The sequence below is a fragment of the Taudactylus pleione genome, unplaced genomic scaffold (assembly GCF_031769625.1).
Source record: "Taudactylus pleione unplaced genomic scaffold, aTauple2 ptg000431l, whole genome shotgun sequence".
NCBI lineage: Eukaryota > Metazoa > Chordata > Amphibia > Anura > Myobatrachidae > Taudactylus > Taudactylus pleione.
The window spans coordinates 4,252,223-4,275,515 of record NW_028284833.1 but is presented as its reverse complement, the minus strand read 5'-3'; the positions used below and the strand labels follow the sequence as shown (position 1 = coordinate 4,275,515).

Sequence of the window (23,293 nt, the reverse complement as noted above, 5' to 3'; positions counted from 1 at the left end):
AGGGGTGGGGAACCTCCTGCCCAGGGGCCTTTTATAAGGTCCTCTATCATTTTTGGTCTGACCCTCAGAGCTTTTTTCTGCTAGCCTCAATTGGCTAGCAGGGTGCCTAGAATGGCACACTGCAGTCAGAATCTATGCGGCAGTGCCGCCTGGAGCACTCTTGGGACGCTTCAGATGGTCACACCGCTGCCCTTACAGCTCCCCGTAGCATAATCAGGATGCTCCGGGAATGGCTTTAATCACTAGCGATTGTTGCCCCACCCCTATGTGACATCACACGGAGGGGGCAGGGCCTAAACCAGTCCCATAAATAATGTTATATATATGTCAAAATGGCCCTCTGCAGAAAAAAGGTTCCCCACCCCTCTCCTAGAAGCTGACACTCTCCTATTACATATTGCACATTCCCCTATTTACAGTACTCCTCTCCTCCTGCTCTGTCTTTTGGGTAACTACGACAAAATTATCTTGCAAATGCCACGTTACCTCACTGTTACACCCATTTAGATGCAAGTGGAGATCCGAATGACATTGTGGTGTAAATACACATTTAGAGCTGCACAGACACCCTCATGCACAGTGCAAAAAAACAGACGCGGCTGCTTTGACCGAGACTCTGGGGTATATTTACGAAAGTGCAGGTTTTTACAATTGGAGATGTTGCCCATAGCAACCAATCGGATTCTACTTGACATTTATCTAGCACCTTCTAGAAGATAATAGCTAGAATCTGCTTGGTTGTTGTGGGCAACATCTCCACTTCGAAAAACGCGCACTTTAGTAAATATACCCCTCTGAGTCAGGGCTCCCTTAACTTAATCTGGTAGAGCTCCCACATTCGTGTTTCTCAACCGTATCATGGATAATGGCACCTGCCTCTCTTACGATCTCTTACAGTAGCAGACATTCATGTTGTTGCATAGATAATGGCCAACTGCCAATCGAGCACAGTGGCCTTCATCGTCCATAAATGGAAGAAGTTCGGAACCACCAGGACTCTTCCTGGAGTTAGCCGACCTTCTAAACTGAGCGATCGTGGGAGAAGGGCCCTAGTCAGAGAGGTGACCAAGAACCCGATGGTCACTCTCAGAGCTACAGCATTCCTCTTCTGGAAGGTTCTCCTCTCTCCACAGGACAACCATCTCTGCAGCAATCCACCACTCAGGCCTGTATGGTAGAGTGGCCAGACGGAAGCCACTTCTTAGTAAAAAGCACATGGCAACCCACCTGGAGTTTGCCAAAATGCACCTGAAGTACTCTCAGACCATGAGAAACAAAGATTGAACTCTTTGGCGTGAATGCCAGGCGTTATGTTTGGAGGAAACCAGGCGCCGCTCATCACCAGGCCAATACCATCCCGACAGTGAAGCATGGTGGTGGCAGCATCATGCTGTGGGGATGTTTTTTAGCAGCAGCAACTGGGAGACTAGTCAGGATAGAGGGAAAGATGAATGCAGCAAAGTACAGAGACCTCCTGGATGAAAACCTGCTTTAGAGCGCTCTTGACCTCAGACTGGGGTGACTGTTCATCTTTCAGCAGGACAATGACCCTAAGCACATAGCCAAGATATCAAAGTACTGACTTCAGGACAACTCTGTGAATGTCCTTGAGTGGCCGAACTAGAGCCCAGACTTGAATCCAATTGAATATCTCTGGAAAGATATGAAAATTACTGTGCACTGACGCTTCCCATCCAATCTGATGGAGTTTAAGAGGTGCTGCAAAGAGGGATGGGCGAAACTGCCCAAAGATAGGTGTGCCAAGCTTGTGGCCTCCTAGTCAAAAACACTTGAGGCTGTAATTGCTGCCAAAGGTGCATCAACAAAGTCTTGAGCAAAGGTTGTGAATACTTATGTACATGTGATTTCTTAGGGTTTTTTTTTTTTTTTTATTAAATTAGCAAAATTCACAAAAACCCTTTTTGTACGTTGTCATTATGGGGGTATTGTGTGTAGAATTTTGAGGACAAAAATGAATTTATTCCATTTTTGTAATAATGCTGTAACATAACAACAAAATCTTGAAAAAGTGAAGCTTTGTGAATACTTTCCGGATGCACTGTACATATACTGTTGTGATTCCTTGCTGTGAAATGTGTTGCAATATTAAGCAAGTGTGTGTGGGGGTTTTGTGTGTGGTGGTTCTTTTTTGTTTTGTTTTTTTTTGTAGGATCTCACTTAGGGATAGATGTATCAAGCTTTGGAGCTAGATAGAGTGGCTGCTTCTATCATTTATCTAGCTCAGTCTTTGAAATGACAGACAGTGATGGGCACATACTCTCCTGCTGTATCTCTCTCCAAGGCTTTATACATCCCGCACTTGGAGTCTCTGATTTCATCGACATATCATGTACATAATTAAATGGATGGATTGGCTAGGAGACATTACAATTTTCCCCTGGCATGCTGGTGACTGCAAGAGCAGAGCCATGTCTGGTGACTGAGAGGCGGACAAATGAAGCTCCCTGGCCAGTCTGGTGGTTTGTTTGTTATATAAACATAATAGTTTTTTGTTTTTGTTTTTTTTTTAGAAAACCTAGTAGGTTCCTCCGTCTGTTCTCCGCTAAGGCCAAGCACTGGGTATGTTATCCTGCCCAGTGGATGGCACCTAACAGCTGATGGAGTTAGCCATTCATCAGAGTATTAGGAGATCCCTACATATTGATTGAATGGATGGAAGTGGTCCCCAATCATTCAGAACACCGAAAGTTTTCTATTGGTTAAGATTGTGTAAGAATTCACGCTTCAAAATTCTAGCACCGATTTGCAATGCATATTTCTTCTAAGTAATCATTATCTTGTGGTGACTCTGTGGGAGAAGATGATGATTCTTTCACTACAGTGATTCTAAGAAATCCTATTTTTGGGGTGGTTTTCTCATAATAGATTAAATTTTCTTTCATAGCTAGCAGTATTTAGAAAATAAAATAAGATAAAAAAATTACTACTCCCAACACTCAAAAGAAAACTGGCCAAACACTCTAAAAAGTACCACACAATTTACAATAGCAATAAAAATAGAAGGATAACAATTGAATGGTGGCTCTAATGTATGGAAATAGGAGAGTATACTATAATACAAAAATTTGTTGAGGAATCAAAACCAAATGTACATATATTACAGAAACTCGCATACATTCTTTATAGGTTGGGAGAACGAAGACGAATAGTTGAATATAATGTAGTTGATGTTTATAATGGGAATGTTACCAATAACTATATATGCAGCCTAACATTGTCGTTATTGCACTTATAGCAAAAGTTCTCACTAACTGTCTGTCTACCCCTTCTGTGTTACCCTTGTCTATGCCCCTCCCCTTTAGAATGTTAGCTTTCACAAGCAGGGCCCTCTTGCCTTAACTCGCTTATACCATCATCTCCTCCCCACTGCCTACAACAGCACATTTCCCTTGGGTAGTATGACTGACAGCTGATGCAGCAATGTTTATAAACCGTGTCCATGTCCTGCAATGTTCTGTGCTGTAAGTCCCTTTGGGCCTGGTTCAGCATTGCACGTATGTCACCGGTCAGGCACGTCTGCGTTTGCCTGCCCCCCCTCCCCCTTTACCTCCCCAAAACACTGTCTACCTGTCACTCACTTTGCTATTGAGTCCTCTGTGCGTGCCTAGTTATAAAACAATCGATGCGTGTGCTCAGTATGGCTTACACGTATGCGCAATGGCAAACAATCCCTCAATATGCGTATAATGTGTACATCTCTGAATACGGCCCTTAGTGCCTCTGCCATGTGGCCTTCTCTGATGCAACGTTTACTCAACTCTTAATAAGAATCACTGTGAGCAAGCCTGAAAATCTCTTTTTAACTTACGTTATTTTTTTACTTATTTAGATTACCATTCAGATCTTTTCTGTTTCTCTTGATTAAGTTATTTGGAAAATACCAATATTGTCAGTCTCTAAACATCTGTAATAATAAATACCAGCAGGGCCAGACCTGACTGGCAAAGAAAGACATTTACTTTTTAATTCTATTTGGACAACTTCTTTCCTTGTAGCATTGTTTGCCATTCAAGCTCTATAACACTTTGCTGATTTAATTGGAATAGCACATCTGTCAGCAGCATTGAATATCAGCTGGTACAATGAAAGCCAAATTAAATGACAAATCTGTGGCAGCACTGGCAGGACATACATGTGATCGATAACTTTCTGTCCTGGGAGCTTCTCGCATGACGTTGTCTAGGCTCGGGCACATTTTATGTTACCTGCTGTCCATTACAACATCTAACTGCTTTATAGGAGGGAACATTGTGTAAGTATAGGGGGGGTTCAGAGTACCTAGAACCCCGCCCCCTGCCCTTTGCTCCATCTACCCGCATCCCCTATTCAGTCACTGCAGGGAGGCTCCATTTGCCGGGCGGCTGCTGAGGTTTTGTTACCAGCAGACGCCCGGCTCCTTCCCCACAGCGACAGCCGAAGGTTTCCGGCTCCCGAGGTGGCGTTACCCAGGGTCTCCCCAAGTTACCGGACACCTCCTTTGCTCTAACTGGACGAGCAGATCCGGGAGTCGGTCCCAGTAATCAGCTGTGTGGTCTAAACAGACCACACACTGATTCACTGTATAAAAAAAAAAAAATTACTTGCCTGACTCCAGGGACCGGTGGTCGGGGCTCCGGGTGATGTCCTCCCTCCGGTCAGCTGGTCTCCCATGCTGCACTGCGGAGCGGTCATCAGGTGATCGGATCCCAGTGCAGTATGGGATATCACCTGACCGGAGGACATGGAAGAAATCACCGGAGCCCGGGTCATGCAGGCAAGTGTAAATAAGTGAGAAGAGGGGTCTGCAATCGGGGGGTGGGGCTTAACGACAGGGGTGGGGCTTAGCGCCGGGGGGGTAGCAGTGATGGTCGGCGCATGCGCAGGGTTTTGGTAACTGTATTTCTTTGCAAAAATACCGTGGCTAGTGTACGGAGGGGATTCGCAGGGACAGAGCTTTATCGCAAGCTCTTACCCTGCAAGGGATTTGTAGTAAATCCCTGTGATATTTCCTGAATTCGCAATGTGAATTCAGTCGGTAATATCGCACTACAATCTGCATTACCAATGCAGATTGTAGTAAATAGAGCCCTCTGTAACCATACAAGTTGCATGACCAGCACTTGTATATAAATAATATATTCTCTCTTTAATTGCAACAACGCACTATACAAGAAGAGAGGGCAAATGATGCACAGAAAATATGTAACGACAAATGCAAAATGCGGCACAGCTGAGCCCTCTCCCTGTTCGTTTTTATGTCTAACAGGGAGAGGGCAGAAAGTGGAAAAGAAATGGGTAGGAGGACCCTAAATGGTCTGCCGAACAAGGTCCCAGAGGAGAGTTACAGGCATACTTGCCTACTCTCCCGAGACTGCCAAGAGCCTCCTGAAAATTGGGTTCCGCTCCCAGCACCCTGCAAAAGTGGGCCAGTCCACTATGATGGTGGGCGGCCCCCCCGTGACACCCCCCACTCCTTGCCTGCCGCGAAAGGTGGGTGATTCAGGGGTGCAATGAAATGCCTGTGATTATGCGAATGCGTCGGCACACCCTCGCTCCGCCAACTTAAACCGTCCCCACCCTCCCTGCTGCACCGACCTGGAGGGGGCTGCTAAAATGTTGGTAAATACGATTACAGGGCCTCTGTATATGTAGACGCAATGCCAATATTTATGCAGATTGAGCGATTGTTAATCATTGCGCGACAACTGAATTGTGATTTACGCTCACACAGAGGATTCACTCACCATGTGAGTGACAGGTAGTTATTGTTTGGTGGGAGGTAACGGGGGATAGTTAGAAAAACGCAGGCGTGTCGGACAGTTTAAACACTGTTTTCTGGGCGTGCATAAATTAGACATTCCACCCTTGCTCACAGAAGGAGAGCCCTCTGCATGTTTGGAAACCCGTTGTGTCTGTGACAGCTTAGACTTGCATTCTGCATTCAGTGTTTCCGGGTTCTGTGTGTGAGCAGTGGATGTGAGATGCTGTCAGTGGGCGTCTCTAAGCACTCGACCGTGAGTGAGTCATTAGCATATTTTCGCAGTTGCAAATCCGTGAGAGATCGCAGCTGAGATGGCATTTGCGTCAATCTCTGATTCAGGCCCAGTGACTCTCAGCACCAGGGAGTGGGTAGGTTTTTTTTTTATTGTTATTATTATTTTAATGGTACCGAGGTCGCCAGACTGAGTGGAAATGTTTGATTCTGCTATTGGTAAGTTTGATCTATTCCATCAGTGCTACATAGCGGGTGATCACAAAAGTGTAAGACTGTGGGCTTGGTTTTTCCAGTTATAGATATTTAGGAACTAGGTTCAAGGCTGATATTTTGTGACCATTTATTTTCTTTGCTGATCGTCTTGATCAGGTAGCATAATATAACGATAGGGTCGGCAGATCTCTGGGCACACAGACGTGTTTCCCCCATAAGGCCTACGTTTTTACACCAAAAGTTTGAAATGAACAAAAGAGCCAATGTCTGCACATCCACTCCAACAAAGCTTGGAAGTAGTTGGATAAGTCTGTTGGAGTTTAGAGGGAACTATATACCATCTTCTGTAGTAGACCTTGATAGTGATTTCTCTTAGGGAAATCTTCAGGGATGGTTTAGCGACACATTTCCTGATGAGCAACCACTCTGATGAGCAACCACCAAATGTCCTGGCCATATTCCTCTTCTAGGCAAATTCAAACCAGGGTCAGTCTGTGGGAGTGAGTGTATGTGAGTCGGTGGTCGTGATGGAGTATTGGTCCCCTGCTACCGGCGAAATAAGTAGATTTTCTTTCAAATAGAGTTGGCTTAGTTTAGAGGATCCGGTGTAAGTTTGTATGAACTCCTCCTTTTTTGTAAGAACTGAAATTGAAGACTTGGGGAGAGGCAGTATCTTTCACAAAAATCGGAGAAGGATCCCGGGGGAGAAAAAAAACGCCCATTACATGCAAGAACATTGTTATTCCTGCCCTAGTCCAAAATAAAAAGCTATGTTTTTGTTATGGAACCACCCAGAACAAAGTGGGTGCCTCTAGATTAAAGCTAAAGGCATGGGGGGGGAGTGTGTGCAGTAAAATCATCTTTTTTTAACTATTTTATCCTACACCGAGGCTGGCCTGTGGGTACCATGCAGCCATGTTCAGGAATATAAGGTATCTCCACGGACAAAGAACTTAAAGCAGCCAAATCGCTTGAAGAACATACAATTGCTGACCTGCAGGCAGTGGAGGGTGTACTCCTCTAGAGTGAAACATATAATAAAAATTTTCACTAGATAAAATTTATGTGCATCAGAATGATGCAGAGACTGATGGTAACGTGATATGTTAGATGCTTGGAAACTATTTTCACTGTTACATCTTCTTCTTCTTACTCTTTCTCAGATGCGTATTGTTTGCAAAGATGTTGCTGCCGAAGTTCTGTATGACGTACTCCATGACACCAACTACCGTAAGAAGTGGGACACCAACATGATAGATACCTATGACATTGGAAGACTTACGGTCAATGCAGATGTGGGGTACTACTCATGTAAGGCACTTTGTATAATCTGTATCCTAGGGTAGTGTTCTTGTGTCTCATGGTGGTAGGGGGCACAACTGGTAGAAAAACATTTTGTGGTGTGAATTCAGCCTTCGCCTATGAAATAAAATACCAATGTAGCAATAACAAACTGTTGGAAGTGGAACATGCTGCTGTGCAACCTCGATCTTACTCCTTTAGGGAGGCTTCATTCCCTGTTCCAATATGGCCATCAACCTAAGTACTGCAAATGCACTGTGCCATCTTGTACTGTGTATGGATGCCACAGTGGGAGACCATTGTCTTCCACTTGGCTCCAATGAGACCTGCATCTACCTGTGATTCACAATGCCTTCCAGAGACCCTGTTTCACTAACCACAACCTTCATACACTCACTGACTGGTGAGCTGTATGACGCCCTGCTTTGCTCAATCCTACTAGTGTATGTAACATTGAGTATGGCTGTACCTTCTTTATCTCCAATAAATCACCATACTGTTTAACCAACTGGATTGTTTTTAGTCTCTGGGCAACCGCTGGTGTGTCTAGGAACTCTACTACACATACAAGCCTGTACGCACATACATTTCCAACAGGTTATGTACCCAGGGACACAAGTATCAAGTACACAGGCCCCAATCTGCTAGAACACCCACCGAAGTACGCAGACACCATCTTAGGCACATGCACAGACTGATTTCCAAAGCAAAATTCTGTGTTGTATTCAAATTAAAGCATGAAAGACTGTGGAAGGTCACAGTGACTCAGGTAAAAGTCCAAGCCCAGACGATGCAGAAAAAGCTATGGGTACCATAGGCTTTAGTATAGAGCAACATGTATACTCAATCAATCATACATTGGAAGATGTACTGTAGGCAAATGATATGTGGAGAGCACTGCACACAGTGTATCAAGATGAAGGTCTCGTGAGAAGAATACATTTAAGACTTTAATTATACAATACCAAGTAATGGGAATGCAGCAGTATAAGTGATTACATTGACCAAGTGATGTATGTTTCTCAGCAACTGCTGTCTGTTGGAGTGAAAGTGGATGTTGAAGATGATTGAAAGGCAAACCTAGAAAAGTTTTACCACAGACTCCGTCAGAGCAAATTATTATGGTTTCAAGAACACATGTTATGTGAAACAAATGTTATACACACAAAAAGTAAAAAAAATTGCAAGTTCAATTGCTACATTTGTCACAAGATAGGTCACAAAACAATTGAGTGCAAGCAAAAGAATGTGAATCCCATGCAAGCATGAAATGCAAAGATGGGTCATTCCATGACCTGCCTTCTTATTTTCTCAGTAAATAAGCTTAATTTGACATTCCTTTTGCTGTTGATAGCCATGCATATACTATGCTGTGTCACTTTTTTGTAATGTGAATTCCCATGGAATGACCCAGGTAAAGTGTTACAGCCGCAGAAAAGATTGTTGGTATATCTATTCAGATGCAGCAAGGTATTTTAGCTGCAATCATCAATGGTGCACAAAGTCAGTCGCATGCGACCCTATCACAACCCTAGGGCTTGGCAATCAAGTCTTTACAGCTACAAAAGTAACCCATATGTGAGAGGTGCATAGTTGTCGGCCATTTCCCAAGTCAACAAACAGAGCTACAGCACCACTTTAGATGGTACATTCAGATGTATGTGGTCCAATGGAAGTAAAGTCAGTAATACCACTTTCAGAAATATGACCCGGGAGTTTCCCTGCTCAGACCCAGGTTTTTGCTTGAGACTCCCTTTCACACTCCACCTGGGAAATTCCCGGGTTGACCTCATTCAGACATAAGCCTGTCTGCCCTGGCATTCTAACAGCCAATGCTGCCAGGCTGCTCTCATGTCATGCTCATACACACACACATAAATGTCATATAGTACACACATGTAATACTCATACACACTCACGCAATCACACACCCCTTCTCCGGCCACCAGACCACACAATGGGCAGCATCTCTGTAGTCTAGTGTGCGCCGGCTTCTTCTCCACAATGCAGCACGGACCAAACACCTCTTTCCAATCCATCGGGTACTTGGTCTTCACCCCTTGTTATAAGGAATGTGAAATCAGTAATTCTCTCCCCAGATCCAGCTCTGACAAAAAAAAATTCTTATTATAGGAGGATGCCCCGCCCCCTCCAGAAAGTCCCAAATGGCCAATTAGAGGTCTCTAGGTGCAACCAGGGAGTAAAATGCCTGGTCTCACCATTCAGACTTAACCCACATTGTCTAGCTGGGACTTAAGTCCTAGAAAAAACCCTGGTCAATAGCAGGGGCGCCAACCCGGCAACATGTTCCCAGGTTGGTGCCTTTTGGACATAAGCGAAACCCGTAGTTTGGCTGAGCCATGGCAAAAATCCGGGAATCGTGCTAAGTCTGATAGGGGTATTAGTGGATACAGATACTTTGTAACTTTCATAGATGACTTCACAAGACTGACACACGTGTACTTCATCAGAGAGAAATCTGAAGTGGCAAATAATATTGCTGATTACAAGAGACTTGTAGAGAATCAATTTGGTGACGGACTCAAGTATCTGAGATCTGATAATGGTGGAGAACACCTAATCAGAGAAGTGGAACTCTTCTTGAAGAAATATAGAATAGAGCACCAATTGACCATTGTCTGTCTATACTTCTGAGCAAAATGGTCACCGTGAACTAGCAAACTGTATACTAGTGGAGAAAGCAAGATGGATGCAAGCCTAGACACACAGTTTATGCAGAAGCCATGTTGACAGTAATTTAGGGCAACTGTAAGAGAAACGTTCCCAAGGCCATAACACCTATTGAAGCAGGTTGAGAAGAAAACAAAGTGTAAAACATCTCAGAAGTTTTGGAAGTGCTGCCTATGTACTGTACACATACCAAAAGAAAGCTGGATCCAAAATCAGTAATGTGCATCATGCTTGCCATGAGAGTAAAGGTTTAAGGAATCCAAGTGCCAAGAAGCTTGTCAAGTCAAGAGATGTCATATTTAAAGAAACAGTGCAAGTTATAGAAAAGTTGATATGCAGAACAAGATCTTCTGCAAGATCAAATATCGGGAAGCCACCTACAGTAACAGGTATGTTGAGGAATTCACAAATATTGCTTTCAGTGGACCTCAGAATATCCGAGAACCAAAGTCAAGATCTGACTGACTGGTGTGAATGCAAGCCTAAGAATACTGGTAAAAATCTGCAACTATTTCTGAGCAGACTTGCATGCAACTCTGAATCAGACCCTAAATGCTCATGGAATTATACGATACATAGGGGCCCATTTATCAATGAGTTTTAAAACCCGTTGCATATGATAAATGGTCAAGCCAAACTGCTCCCAACTGTCCTCTTTTAAATAGGAGACAGGAGCTGATTTGGCTGGAGCACCATTATCATCATACGCAAATATTTTTAAAGATCATTGCGTATGATAAAACTCGTTGATAAATGGGCCCCATAGTTTGCTTAATTGAATATATTGGGTTTTTTTTTTTTTTTTTTTAATCAAGATTTGGAGCAATTTATTAGGGTTTATTGCTGGGACACCCAACTTAAAAAAAAGCCAGCTTTAGTGATGAATAAAATTATAGCTGACTATATCACTTCCGGGACCTGTCTGGTGAAACTGCACATGTGTGGTGTCCCTACACGTGGGCTTTGTGTGCAGCTGCAGCCCACTGAGGAGCAATCAGAAGATTCCATACCAATTGGACTGCCCCCATTGAGGTAAGCGGAATGCCATGCTAACATACAGACAAGCACCAAAGAAAGCTAAGCATTTTAGAGCTTGTTAAATAGCCCCAGTAACACCATCCCCATAGGAAACTATGGGGGTGGCTCCTGCGAGTGCTGTTGATCAAAAAGCAATATTTCCAAACCGTCCCTCTATAAACTAAAGTTAAGGTAGATCGTGAATGTCAGATTACGAAGTTCATATTTGTTCATCATTGTTGTGTTCTTTATTTGCATTAAAAAAACAATCACTGAGTCAGTAATTGGCAGGCGTTTGGACTTCCAGAGGTCATCCAGAACAGTGGTCAGCCACAAATCCCAGTACCAAAGATGATTATATGTTTTTTGCCTTCCTGGAACAAGTGAATTAAAAAAGCTGCACTGGGATGTGGCTGATGATTGTATGGGCACAATAGATCTTTGTATGTTGTTTAGTAATGATTCTCTACAATGAGTGATTTGCTCTTTAACTCTGTACTGTAATCTTTCTCTCTTCTTTTGTTGCAGGGAAGTGCCCGAGTCCACTTAAGAACAGAGATTTTGTAACCTTGCGGTCTTGGCTGCCCCTTGGCAATGATTACATGATAATCAATTACTCAGTAAAGCACCCGGTAAGCCTCCATTTTGTTGTATTCGGTATTGAAAGTTATTAAAATTTGCCGAAATTGAAATGGATCTGTAACCAACTACAAATGGTTCTTTATCGGATCAATATTTGAGTATAATCAATAGGAATTGATGAAGAGTGAGTGTGAAGCGGCTGTTTAATCTGCTACTCTGCTTCTTTGTAATGGAGGACATAGGACAAACGGAATCTGTATGAAATACCGACGGCCGAATAGCCGCCGATTCTCATACTGACGCCGAAAAGGCCAAAGATTTAGAATGCTGACACGGGATCGTAAGTAACCTAACCCTCCCCTGTCTCCTTCCCGCCTTCCCCCACAAACCTTTCTTTAGTGATGCCTAACCACCCTCCAGTGGATCCTAAACATAACTGTCCAGGGGGGTGCCTTACCCCCCATTTTGTAGCCTAATTTCTTCCGGGGGTGCCTAATCCTAACCCCATCCCCAGGCTAAGGTGTATACTTACCAGGCTCTTGATGACCGGGATGGCGGGGTTCGGGATGCCGACGCCGGTATTCTGATTTCCTTCGAGATGACTGCATTATGGCGGGCAGTGGGATTCCGGGGTCTGTATATCGACGTTGTGAATCCCATCCGTCCAGAATCTAACTACATCCCAGACAAATAAACTTGGAGAATAAGAACTCTTTTGTATTCTGTGTACATTACACATGCGCAGGTCTCCCTCTGCAAGAACACTCGCAGTTCCCCCAAGCCGCAGCCTAGTTGACTAAAAGAATGTTAGAATATTGTAGAGGGAAAAATTGGGTAAGGACAGAGGAGGCATCCATCAGCAACTATCCAGAGAAATCTAGTGATGGCCTCCAAATTCTAGAGTACCAATGGGTTTGTCAATTTGAATCTTAGGTTCTTTTGGTGTGCCTCGCTGGAGTACTTTCGTCTAGGATCGGACCATGCAGATGGACAAGGGGATCTAAACTCTTTTATGTTGATGGTTAAAAGCTAATAAAGCCCTGATGTCAGGGGTGTCTATTTCTTGTGGTCTTGTCCCAGATGGGGAATCTTGTGTCTTTCTACATCTTGGTTGGTGACACTAAGTATGTATTTTATAAATATCCCCTGCTATGTTTAACAGTGTGTGTGACTAAAGGGGAAATTATTCAAACATTCAAAAGAATGGAGAAATTGTCCACAGCAACTTAGTTGTCATTTAGTAAGTACATTCTATAATTTTAATAGGTAGAAGCTGCTTGGTTACTATGGGCAATTTTTCCACTTGTTCACTCTCTAGAATGCTTGATATATTTCCCCACTCATTCACCCGATTTAGTTATGAAAACCTAAGAGTGCCTCTTTTGTTGGTGCCTTTTAGGATAAATTCCACACACAAATAAGTGTACCTACAGCTCTAGGTCAAATTATATTTTCTACAAGGGCTTCCTCTATCCTTTCTCCTAACATTCAAAATTGTTAAAATGTCTTTGCCAAATAATGCCAGAAACTCTACTATGTGGACTACAGCAGTGGAGAGTTCTTGCTTGTTGACTAAAGTAACAGCTATGTAATGATAGGGCAAGTAGCATGACCCTTCCAATGAGAAGCCAGCTGTCCTTTCACAAAATGCAAAAGACTAAGGGGAGATTTTAAAATGGAGAAGTTGTCCATAGCCATCCTATTCTAGCTATCATTTTATAGAATGTACTAGATAAATGATGGTTGCTATGAGTAACCTCTTGTCCTCTTTGCGAGGACTGATGACTCTCTCCCCAATTTCTTTCCTGCAGCTTCCATGAAGCATCCTCAAATACCAAGAAGTATGGAAATAGTTGAACTGTAACTCAATAGCCCTTTGTGCTTAATTGGGGTTCTCTATGATAGGTGTTGCTGAAACCATGGTGGAAATTAACTTGGAGTAGAATACTTTGTATTCTACTCCAAGTTTGAAGCGAGGAAGTCAAGGAGCATGTATACAGACAGAACGAAGACTTGTACACATAATCTGAATAATTTTAGTTTAATTAACCATACCTTTTTAAATTAAGCCAGAGAAGTTAACCATAGAAAGAGCATTGTCTGCGTTAATCTTAAATAGAACGAAGCCCATCGAGAGAGCCTTGTACTTGTCTGGTAGCTGGCCAGAGGTGTGATATGTGGAGAATCGATAGCTGAGAGGTTTTCGAGAGATACTAGGTGGAGTTCCCATGGGGAGACTAGCTACGGCCAAATGTAGCTGCAGGGACTTTGAGTGCATTTACTGTTATGCTGAGACCAATAAGGTGCCAAGTATGAAACTGTTAGTATTGCCAAGTTGTGAGTCACGGTGAAAAGGACCAATTCCATAAACAGAGCACAGAAGTTAGTTATGGAAGGCAATAATAGGCAGCCGAAGATAGGTATACGCTGACTTTATCCTTGATCCAGGAAGGGACAGGAAAAGACAGCCTGCATTTTATAGACTCTCCTGCCTGGTGTTACAAGTAAAGGTAGAATAAGGGCTGTGAACCTGTTATGCCACAAAGGCTACTGCTAGGGGAGGAAAAAGAGATTGCAATATCACCAAGACCATTTTGATAGAAGTTACTGGAGCCTGTACTCCACTCATGAGAAGACAGGGTGGCTCTAATTGACTAAGTTTTGCTCCCATGCCTCTGAAACCTGTGAAAAGGATCTACATAATTTGGGACATAATAAACATTCTGTTTAATTCAACAATCATTGGCTCAATAATTCTTAAAATAAAAGGCATTAAGAGATGGAGACATTAGAGTTCTAAAGAGTTGTGTCATTGCATTGACCACCACCAGTGTCCGTGATGTAACTTTGTAGATATAGGTTACGCCAAAACCTTCTCAGTCTCCAAATGCTTCTGTTATACCACTCATATACCACTTCATGTTGACAACACAGACACTAGAAATGGAACAAGAGGAAGGTAGAGGGGAGGAGAAATATGAGTGCTGAAGAGCGACTGGTGGAAACGGAACAATCTGTGGAAAAAAGAGCGTGAAAAAAACACCCAGGCAGCATCGGGGACAACATCTAGTATATTTATAGAACTGTTTGCAATTTAAAATTAAACTTTGCATTAAATCTCTATCCTGTATATTTTACGTACACCTATTGATCAAATCGTAAGTCCCTAAATAATAGTTACAATAGTATTTATGAAGCGGATGAAAAAGAAGACTTTGGATGTAAATGCTATACAGTTTAAATATCTGCATTTCTTATAATTGGCTCTCTCTGAATGGGTGGGGGGAGTAGTTCCCTAACCAGGTGCTTTTATCACATGGTGGTGCACTTATTGTAACCCTCAATGCATCACTGAGTCTTAATTAACCTTTTGATTTATAAAGAATTTTGACCTAATTATAGTCCTGTAAATGTGATATTGTTTGTTGGAGACCTGGCAAGCAATCCATAATCGTTTGCCTGTATTGTAAATGGAATATATCCTGGTTGTAGAAACATCCTCCTCGTAAGGACCTTGTGAGAGCAGTTTCCTTGCAGACCGGATATCTTATTAAAGCAAATGGCGACAACAGCTGTGTTCTCTACTACCTCACACAGGTTGACCCCAAAGGTAATGCTACATCTTTTACTTTTTGTTTTGTCTTATATGCTCTTGGTTAGAGTTAGAACACTTTATTGGTTGTAATTTTTATTGTCTTTCTTTTTATTTATTTTTTCCAAATAACACACTATTGTGCTTTTTCCTCATATAAGTGTAAACTGAATACAGTCCGTAACGACAATGGGCCTGGGTCACTAGCGCACACAATTGGTGGATTGTTGCGTTTTTACATATGCATCGCAGTGCTCATGTGTGAAAAAATCCACTGAGATCGGGACTGCGATTGCAGTGACTGCACAGACCCATCGCAGATTGATTGACAGGCAGTACCATTTGGGGGTGGTGATGGGGGGTGATCGGCAAAAATCAGGCGTGCCAGTGCATTTGAGCGCCGTTACAGGGGCGTACATAAATTAGCCATTGCGATGCGCAGCTTGGGCTTTCACTGCGTGAGAAGAGGTTGATAATTCCTGAGTAAGGGCAGAGCTTGTACAAGTGTGCATGAGGCTGCGATGTTACCAATGGTTTCGCAGTCTTGCTAAGTATTACGGATGTGTGTAAGGTAAAGGGGGCGTCCTTATGTTAGGCTGCGTATAGCATTGCAAATGCAATCATTAGCATATCTTCACAGTGGGACTGCGTGCATAATCGATATTGTGATCGCAATAGCGATCCTTACTGAATCAGGCCCAATGTCCTCCTAAATGCAGCTCATGCAGACCACACCAAAGCCACAAATGCACCTGTCAGAAGTATATCTTGTGGGTACTTAAACACCTTTTACAAAATTTGTACTGATGGTGATTAGGATGTTTGACAGATTGGCTGAGTGGTTCTTACTACCTCCCACTACTACTAAAGAAATTATTAGTATGGCTGCAAATGTCTATTCACATTGTTAGATACCCCTTCACACGCCCGTCCACTTTACTAATGCATGCCGCCTCTCCATCCAACCGATTACTTCTTCCCATTCCCGACTCCAAAGTTTTGCAGTAAGCTCTTACAAGCAGGGCCCTCTTCCCTCATGTGCTTGAGGAAGTAGTCGGTTGGCCAGTTTCCGTGGAGTCGAGAGACTGAAATGGGTCATGCAGGGTGCGGAAGGAAAGAAAGGTGGTAAGGAGGTTGTAGACAACACGCTGAAGGAGTTTGGAGACAAAAGGGAGGAGAGAGATGGGTCGGTAGTTGGAAATAGTGTTAGGATCAAAGGTAGGTGTTTTAAGAATGGGAGAGACAAGGGCATGTTTGAATGCAGAAGGGACAGTGCCAGATGAAAGAGAGATTGAGGAAGTGGGCACAGGGAAGGGATAGGGTCAAGGGGGAGGTGCAAGAGGGGGGATCGGATGAGGGCCATGACTTCCTCTCCAAATACAGGGGAGAAGGATGACAGTCGGTAAGGGGAGGGGTGGTCAGGGTAAGGAGGAAGAGGAGTGCTGAGGCTCTGGTGGGATATAATGTCCTGACGTTTAGTTAATTTTAGATATAAAGTAGGTGGCAACGTCAAAGGCAGAGAGCAAGGAGGGGAGGAGGGGATGGGCAGAGGAGGGAGTTGAAGTGGCGAAGAGACACCAGGGGTTTGAGGACTGGGAGGAGATTAAGTTTTTGAAATATGACTGTTTAGAGAGGGAAAGGACAGCACTGTAGGATGAGAGCATAAATGTGAAATGGAGGAAGTCAGCCTTAGAGCGTGATTTCCTCCATTTTCGCTTGGCAGTTCTTAATCACCTTTGCAGGTATCTGGTGCATTTGGAATGCCAGGTTTGAGGTGTGGATCTGCGGGGGTGAGTAGTGATCGCCGGAGCAACAGAGTCGAGAGCAGAAGTAAGGGAGGCATTGTATAGGGAAGTAGCCTGTTCAGGGCAGGAGAGAGAGAGAATAGGGGAGAGAAGTGTGTCAAGCAGGGAGGACAAAGCAACACTGTCTATAGCCTGATTGTTACGCCTTAGGAGGTAGATAAGGGCAGGGAGAGAGGATAAGTTGAGAGATGGTGATGGTCAGAGAGGGGGAATGGGGAATTGGAGTAATCCAAAATATCACAACAGTGGGTGAAGACCAGGTGAAGTGAATGCCCACTTACATGGGAGGGTGAAGAGGTCCATTGGGAGAGACCAAATGAAGATGTGAGGCTAAGGCGTTTTGAGGCCGAGGATTCTGTGGGACTGTCAATTGGAATATTAAAATCACCTAGGACAGGGGTTTTCAGGACCCCACACAGTTTACATTTTCCTGGTCACCTGGCAGGTGCACAGGTGTAATCATTACTCACTGACCCATTTTAAAAGATCTACAGGTGGTGCTAATAATTTCACTTGTGATACTGTGAGGAGATCTGGAAAACATGCACTGTTTGGGGTCCTGAGGACCAAGTTTGAGAACCTGCGGCCTAGGACAGAGGTTCCCAAACGCGATCCTCAAGGCTCCCCAACAGTTCAGGTTTTAGAGATATCCATGGTTGAGCACAGGAGGTTAAATCAAATTGACTGAGGTACTAATTAAGTCATCTGTGCCCAACCATGGATATCTCTAAAACCTGAACTGTTGGGGAGCCTTGAGGACTGCGTTTGGGAACTTCTGTCCTAGGATTATGAAGGGAAGGTCAGGGGAGAGAGAGGGAGAGACAGGAAGCAAAGTTGTCAAGGAATTTGGAGGGAGGCCAGGAGGACAGTAAATGACAGCTACTCAAAGGTGTACTGGTTGGAAGAGGTGTATAGCATGAACTTCAAATGTAAGGGATGGTTCTGAGGGTATGGGTTGGGATGAGTAACTTGGGGATATAAGGACCCTAACACCACCACCAGGGGGTGTGGGAGAAGGTGAGGTCCCCAGAGGAAAAAGCTGCAGGAGAAGTGGTGTCAGGGTGAAATCCAGGTTTCTGTGATGGCTAGGAGATTCAGGGAGTTGGAGATGAAAAGGTCATGGGTGGGGACCAGTATATTACAGACTGATCTGGCATTCCAGAGGGCACAGAATAGAGGGACAGAGTTTGTGGGACGAATGTGAATAAAATTTATCAGGGTTGCTGTAGCGTATAGGTGAGATTAATTTGGGTGACCGAGGTTAATAGACTGTAGTGAGTGTGCAGGTTCCAGTGCTAGGAGGGGTACCTGTAGGAGGTGGGCAGGGAAGGAGTTTAATGAGATGTGGAAGGAGTTGGGGTGAAGAGACAGGGAGTGGGGGGTTGGAGGAGAGATTAGCAGTGGGGTAGTAGGACCCTGGTGGGATATATGAGAATGAAAGTGGAGTAATGTGAGAAGTGGGTTAGGAAGACAGACGGAAGAGGGAAGATAACTGGAGGAAGAAATGGAGGAGACCAGGGGGAAAGGATAAAGGTGGAAGCAGGGGGGCAGAATAAAAGATTAGGGAGACACTGGGTGAAGGGGGGGAGTTTGAAGAAACCATGGTCATGGTAAGAATGAGGTAACTAGGGGAAGGAAAACTTGCAAGTAGAAATGAAGAAATAAGAGTGCAGGAGATTTCCAGAAATGGAAATAAAATTACAGTGTAGGAAAAGGTGTCTGCACAACAAAAGTTTACTATTGAGTATAATAAAAGTGGAGATTTGATGGGAGCAGAAATTGAATATTAAAGTAGACCGTGGCAGTAGCTAGATGATGTAAGACTAGGCGAAAGAGTTGAAGTAACATTACATGATTAGAGAGGTAAACTGAAATAGATACAGTGTGCTTTGAGATTTTATGTAAAGCACAGAGCCAGCACAAGTAGTAGGAAGTGAGGCACAAAGTTTTTGTAGCGACTAACCAGGGAGTTCAGTGATGAATGTCCTGGTTATGTAGTCAGCAGGATCTTGTAATAAGGAGATTGTGAAATCACATGTGTTGATCCAACTTTGTCCAAATATAGTTTAGGTTGTTGAAAGAGTGCATTTAGATTGTTTTCCTTCTGTTTCACGCCGGTATAATGCCAAAATTAGATTTCAAATGTAAAGTGCACTTTTGAATTCAGCACTTATGATATTCAACACTCCAGCCAAGGCCTACAGCCTAATAATGACCCTTACATAGGAAACCTGGCATGCACTTTAGTATGTAATAAATGCTGCTATTTTTACAATTTCACTTCATCTGATCATTTGTGTTTATATTTAACTTGTCCTCATATGAGCGCTGTTAATTGTTTTTTGTAATTCATTCTTATTGGACTAACCTATCCCTATCCCTACAGCTGCTAGGAAAATACTCCCCATTACAGCGCCTGAATAGAAATATCTGGTGGTACTTTTTTTTTTTTTTAAATGTTGACAGAGTTTACCATTGGGGGACTGTCTGAAGGCTGCACAGGGGTTCCCGCAATGTTGCACCCCAAAACCCCAATTCTGCACTTTTTTCCGCCTATTACATTGCATTGAGGCGGAGAGTCTTCCAAATTGAATACGGAGTAAAATCAAAACAAGCGAAAAATGACATTGGTGAAAAGTTTTCGCCTAAAACACACAAACGGCTTTTCACTCCAAATTGAATACAGGCCTAAGGGTTATATTTACTAAAGTACAGGTTTTTAGAAGTGGAGATGTTGCCCATAGCAACCAATCGGTTTCTAGCTATTATCTTCTAGACCAGGGGTGGCCAAACTCTGTCCTCGAGATCTACCAACAGTTCAAGTTTTCCAGGTCTCCTCACAGAATCACAAGTGCAATAATTAGCTCCACCTGTGGATCTTTCAAAATGTGTCACTGAGTAAAGACTACACCTGTGCACCTGCTGGGTGACCTGGAAAACGTGAAGTTAGCAGATCTCGAGGACAGAGTTTGGCCACCCCTGTTCTAGATGGTGCTAGACAAATGTTAAGTAGAATCTCTGGTTGGTTGCTATGGGCAGCATCACCACTTCTAAAAACCCGCACTTTAGTAAATATACCCCTAATATTACATGCTAATAGTATATACTATTTTATAAATAAAGTATATATATTTTGTCATGTTTGATTTACAAGTGATGTGGGGCTGTATATGGGACTAGTACAGTAGTTTATGCTTGCATGGAGTTGCCCCTTTTCTGCTAAGCTACTCCACTTTAGGGTGACAACAGTCAGGACTACTGAGTGATATGGTCATTGAGAAATGACAGTTCAGTGGCTTTGATTTTGTGTTTTTGTTTCTCCCCTATTCCTGCACCATAGTAACTTCTTTCATTCTAGTATCCTGTTTAATTGCTAGAGGATCTTAAACCCTTTATAGCTGGAACAAGCCATCGGCTCTGAACATGTAAACCGAGAACTACTGAAGTTGTGCAACTAAGTAGTTAAAAGTCCTATAGTAGCTGCCACACTTGATGCATTTTCCTGTAATTGTTGCAGACTTTGCTGCAAATGAAATGGATAGTCCCTGGAGGTAAACTGGGAGATGTATCAAACCTTTGAGAGAGACAAAGTGGAGAGGTTGCCCACAGCAACCAATCGGCTTCATTATATCAAGAAATAATTTTTAGTTTGTTTTTTTTTATTAAAAAGGAAGGTGCAAATCTGTTATCACATTTTTAATCTAGATTTTCATAAGTGAATCTTGTAGAAGCGATTGTTTCTTTGGGATATATTTATAAAAGAGCTAAGGCCCTCTATCTTATGGTGATGGGGCTCATTATTAGATCGCCCAACATATGAAACTCTCTACGGTGCTGGTTAGCATAGCTTTCTCCTCCTAAGAATGCGTTAGCAGACCAGGGGTACCATGGTCATACAAGCACTGCTGACATACTTGATAAATAGGCACTCTGTTAACATACAGAGAAAAGCCCAATTTTGGTAGTAAAGGGGCTTTTCACGTTTTAAAAAATATGTCCTGTATGGGGGTATTTTCAGAACAGAAATTGCTAAGATGCAATTATGGTATATTACCATAAGGTGGTGCTATAGGCTTTGTGAAAAAGTTATTGCGTACCCCTTCCAACACTGCTACAGTAATGACTTTTAAAGTAGCAATAAAGGCTGCGAGTCTTCTAATCCAAGTAACGGGTGCTTAAAAGTGAGGGACAATTTGGAGGAGGAACACAGACAAATCCTTTGAGTGCCCCATCCATACAAATGCCTCCTGTGTTTTATAAATAAAATAAAAAAATATAGAAGTCTTACACACCCCTTCATATATATATACAGTATAACAAGTCATCATCTGCCACTTCATGGTGCTTCTGTTTAGGGTGGTCCTAAGTAACCCTAGACAGTGACACTATACATACTGGGTTATCTTTTTTAAGATTAGTGCAAACCTACAAAAGAAGGCAACCTGAACTCTCCAAAAAGCAGGAACTACAAAGACCAGCACTCCCTGTCAGCCAGATATCTGATCTGAAAGTAAAATGTTTTAATTTATAAAAGTCTGCCAACTACCCAGTTCATGAATTATACTTTTATTTATGTATTTATTTTCTTTAATTAAAGGTTCGCTACCGAAGTGGGTAGTAAATAAAGTCTCCCAGTTTGTGGCTCCAAAGGTAAGTGACTACGTTTACACAGAGAGACATTTAGTATAATCTGTCTATAAAGTGACCAGAATCTCTACACTGAAAACAAAAAAAAATCCAATGGTAAAGAAACTACCAAATAAGGTCCATTAAAGTTACCCCTTAAACCAGTGTTGGCTAACCTTGACACTCCAGCTGTTGTGGAACTATATATCCCAGCATGCCCTGCCACAGTTTTAGCATGCCCTAATAGCAAAACTGTAGCAGTGCATGCTGGGTTATGTAGTTCCATAACAGCTGGAGTGTCAAGGTAGGCCAACACTGCCTTAAACTATAGGTGATGTAACACTTCTAAAGCAGTCTGTATTCAGTCTCTTGAATGGATATGCTAAAATGGACTCTAAGCTACTTTAAAATTTAATTTTCAGTGTGTGTGTGTGTGTGTGTGTAATAAATATATATATATATATATCGGCAGGCACGATGGTCAGCTAATATCTCACTTATGGCGCCAAAAAGTCCAGGCCTGGCTCTGTGCAAGTACAGTGCTAATAGTATTTAAATCTTGGTACTTTTTATTCCTTTCACTATAAATTCATATGGAACCAAAATACAGCCATGAGCATTGCACCATTTATCATTCTTAATATAAAGTAAGACCATATAAACAAAAGCTGATTTTACATAATATAATTGACTTGTCTGTACAGGCTATGAAGAAGATTTACAAAGCTGGGATTAAGTATCCCGAATGGAAACGAAAACATGACCCACATTTCAAACCTTGGGTGTATCCGGAGCAAAACACGCTACCTACTGTAAATTTGGAAGACTTGGCCATCCAACGTGCGGATGAGCTAGAGAACATAGATGAAAGTGGAGTGTCCGAGGAGAGAACGCACATCAGTGATGATGAAGACGGGCTTTCCAAGGAATCTTAAACAGATATTTTTTTTCTATTTCATGATGGTCTATAAAAAGTCCTGATTTTCCATTTCTTGCACCCAGCTACCATCAGTGGCCTGCTAATTCCTATTCTCTTTAGATGACCTCTCACACTATTCTAACATTGTCTTCATATTCTTGATGCGTTTTTGTTTTTTTTTCAGTCTCAATAATAAATTAAGATGTATTCAAACAATCCTACCTGAAAGCTTTAAAAGGAAAGCCATGATTAGAAGTGCAACCTACCCAAACTATTTTGTATTCTATGTCCTCCAATCGGTGATAATATAAGATCTTTTTACCATTCGATGATTTAAATTCTCTGCAACTAAAGCGTGGAGCTTGCTGGGTTCAGGACCTCCGCAAAATTGGGTGTCTTCGTATTTGGGGAGTGGATAAATAGCTTAGGAAAAATGTGGTGTTATACCTGGAAATCCTAGAAGCATTTGGCAGTTCTTTTAGGTTTATAGGCTACTTTTGTATCTCTGCCGTTTCATTCCCAGTCTATTTTGTAGAGTGGACAAATATATA

General features: G+C 42.7%; 1 protein-coding gene across 1 annotated transcript in view; it reads left to right on the top strand.

Annotated features, from left to right (window-relative positions):
• The window catches only part of LOC148506041 (START domain-containing protein 10-like), a 46,498-nt gene extending 23,540 nt beyond the window's left edge, over nucleotides 1-22,958 (top strand). The window contains exons 2-6 of the mRNA XM_088447383.1: nucleotides 7,372-7,519; nucleotides 11,747-11,850; nucleotides 15,293-15,410; nucleotides 21,795-21,847; nucleotides 22,528-22,958. Coding sequence (XP_088303509.1) covers nucleotides 7,372-7,519; nucleotides 11,747-11,850; nucleotides 15,293-15,410; nucleotides 21,795-21,847; nucleotides 22,528-22,758 — 654 coding nt within the window. The 3' untranslated portion in view covers nucleotides 22,759-22,958. The remainder of the gene's footprint in view (nucleotides 1-7,371; nucleotides 7,520-11,746; nucleotides 11,851-15,292; nucleotides 15,411-21,794; nucleotides 21,848-22,527) is intronic.
• The last annotated feature ends 335 nt before the right edge of the window (nucleotides 22,959-23,293 follow it).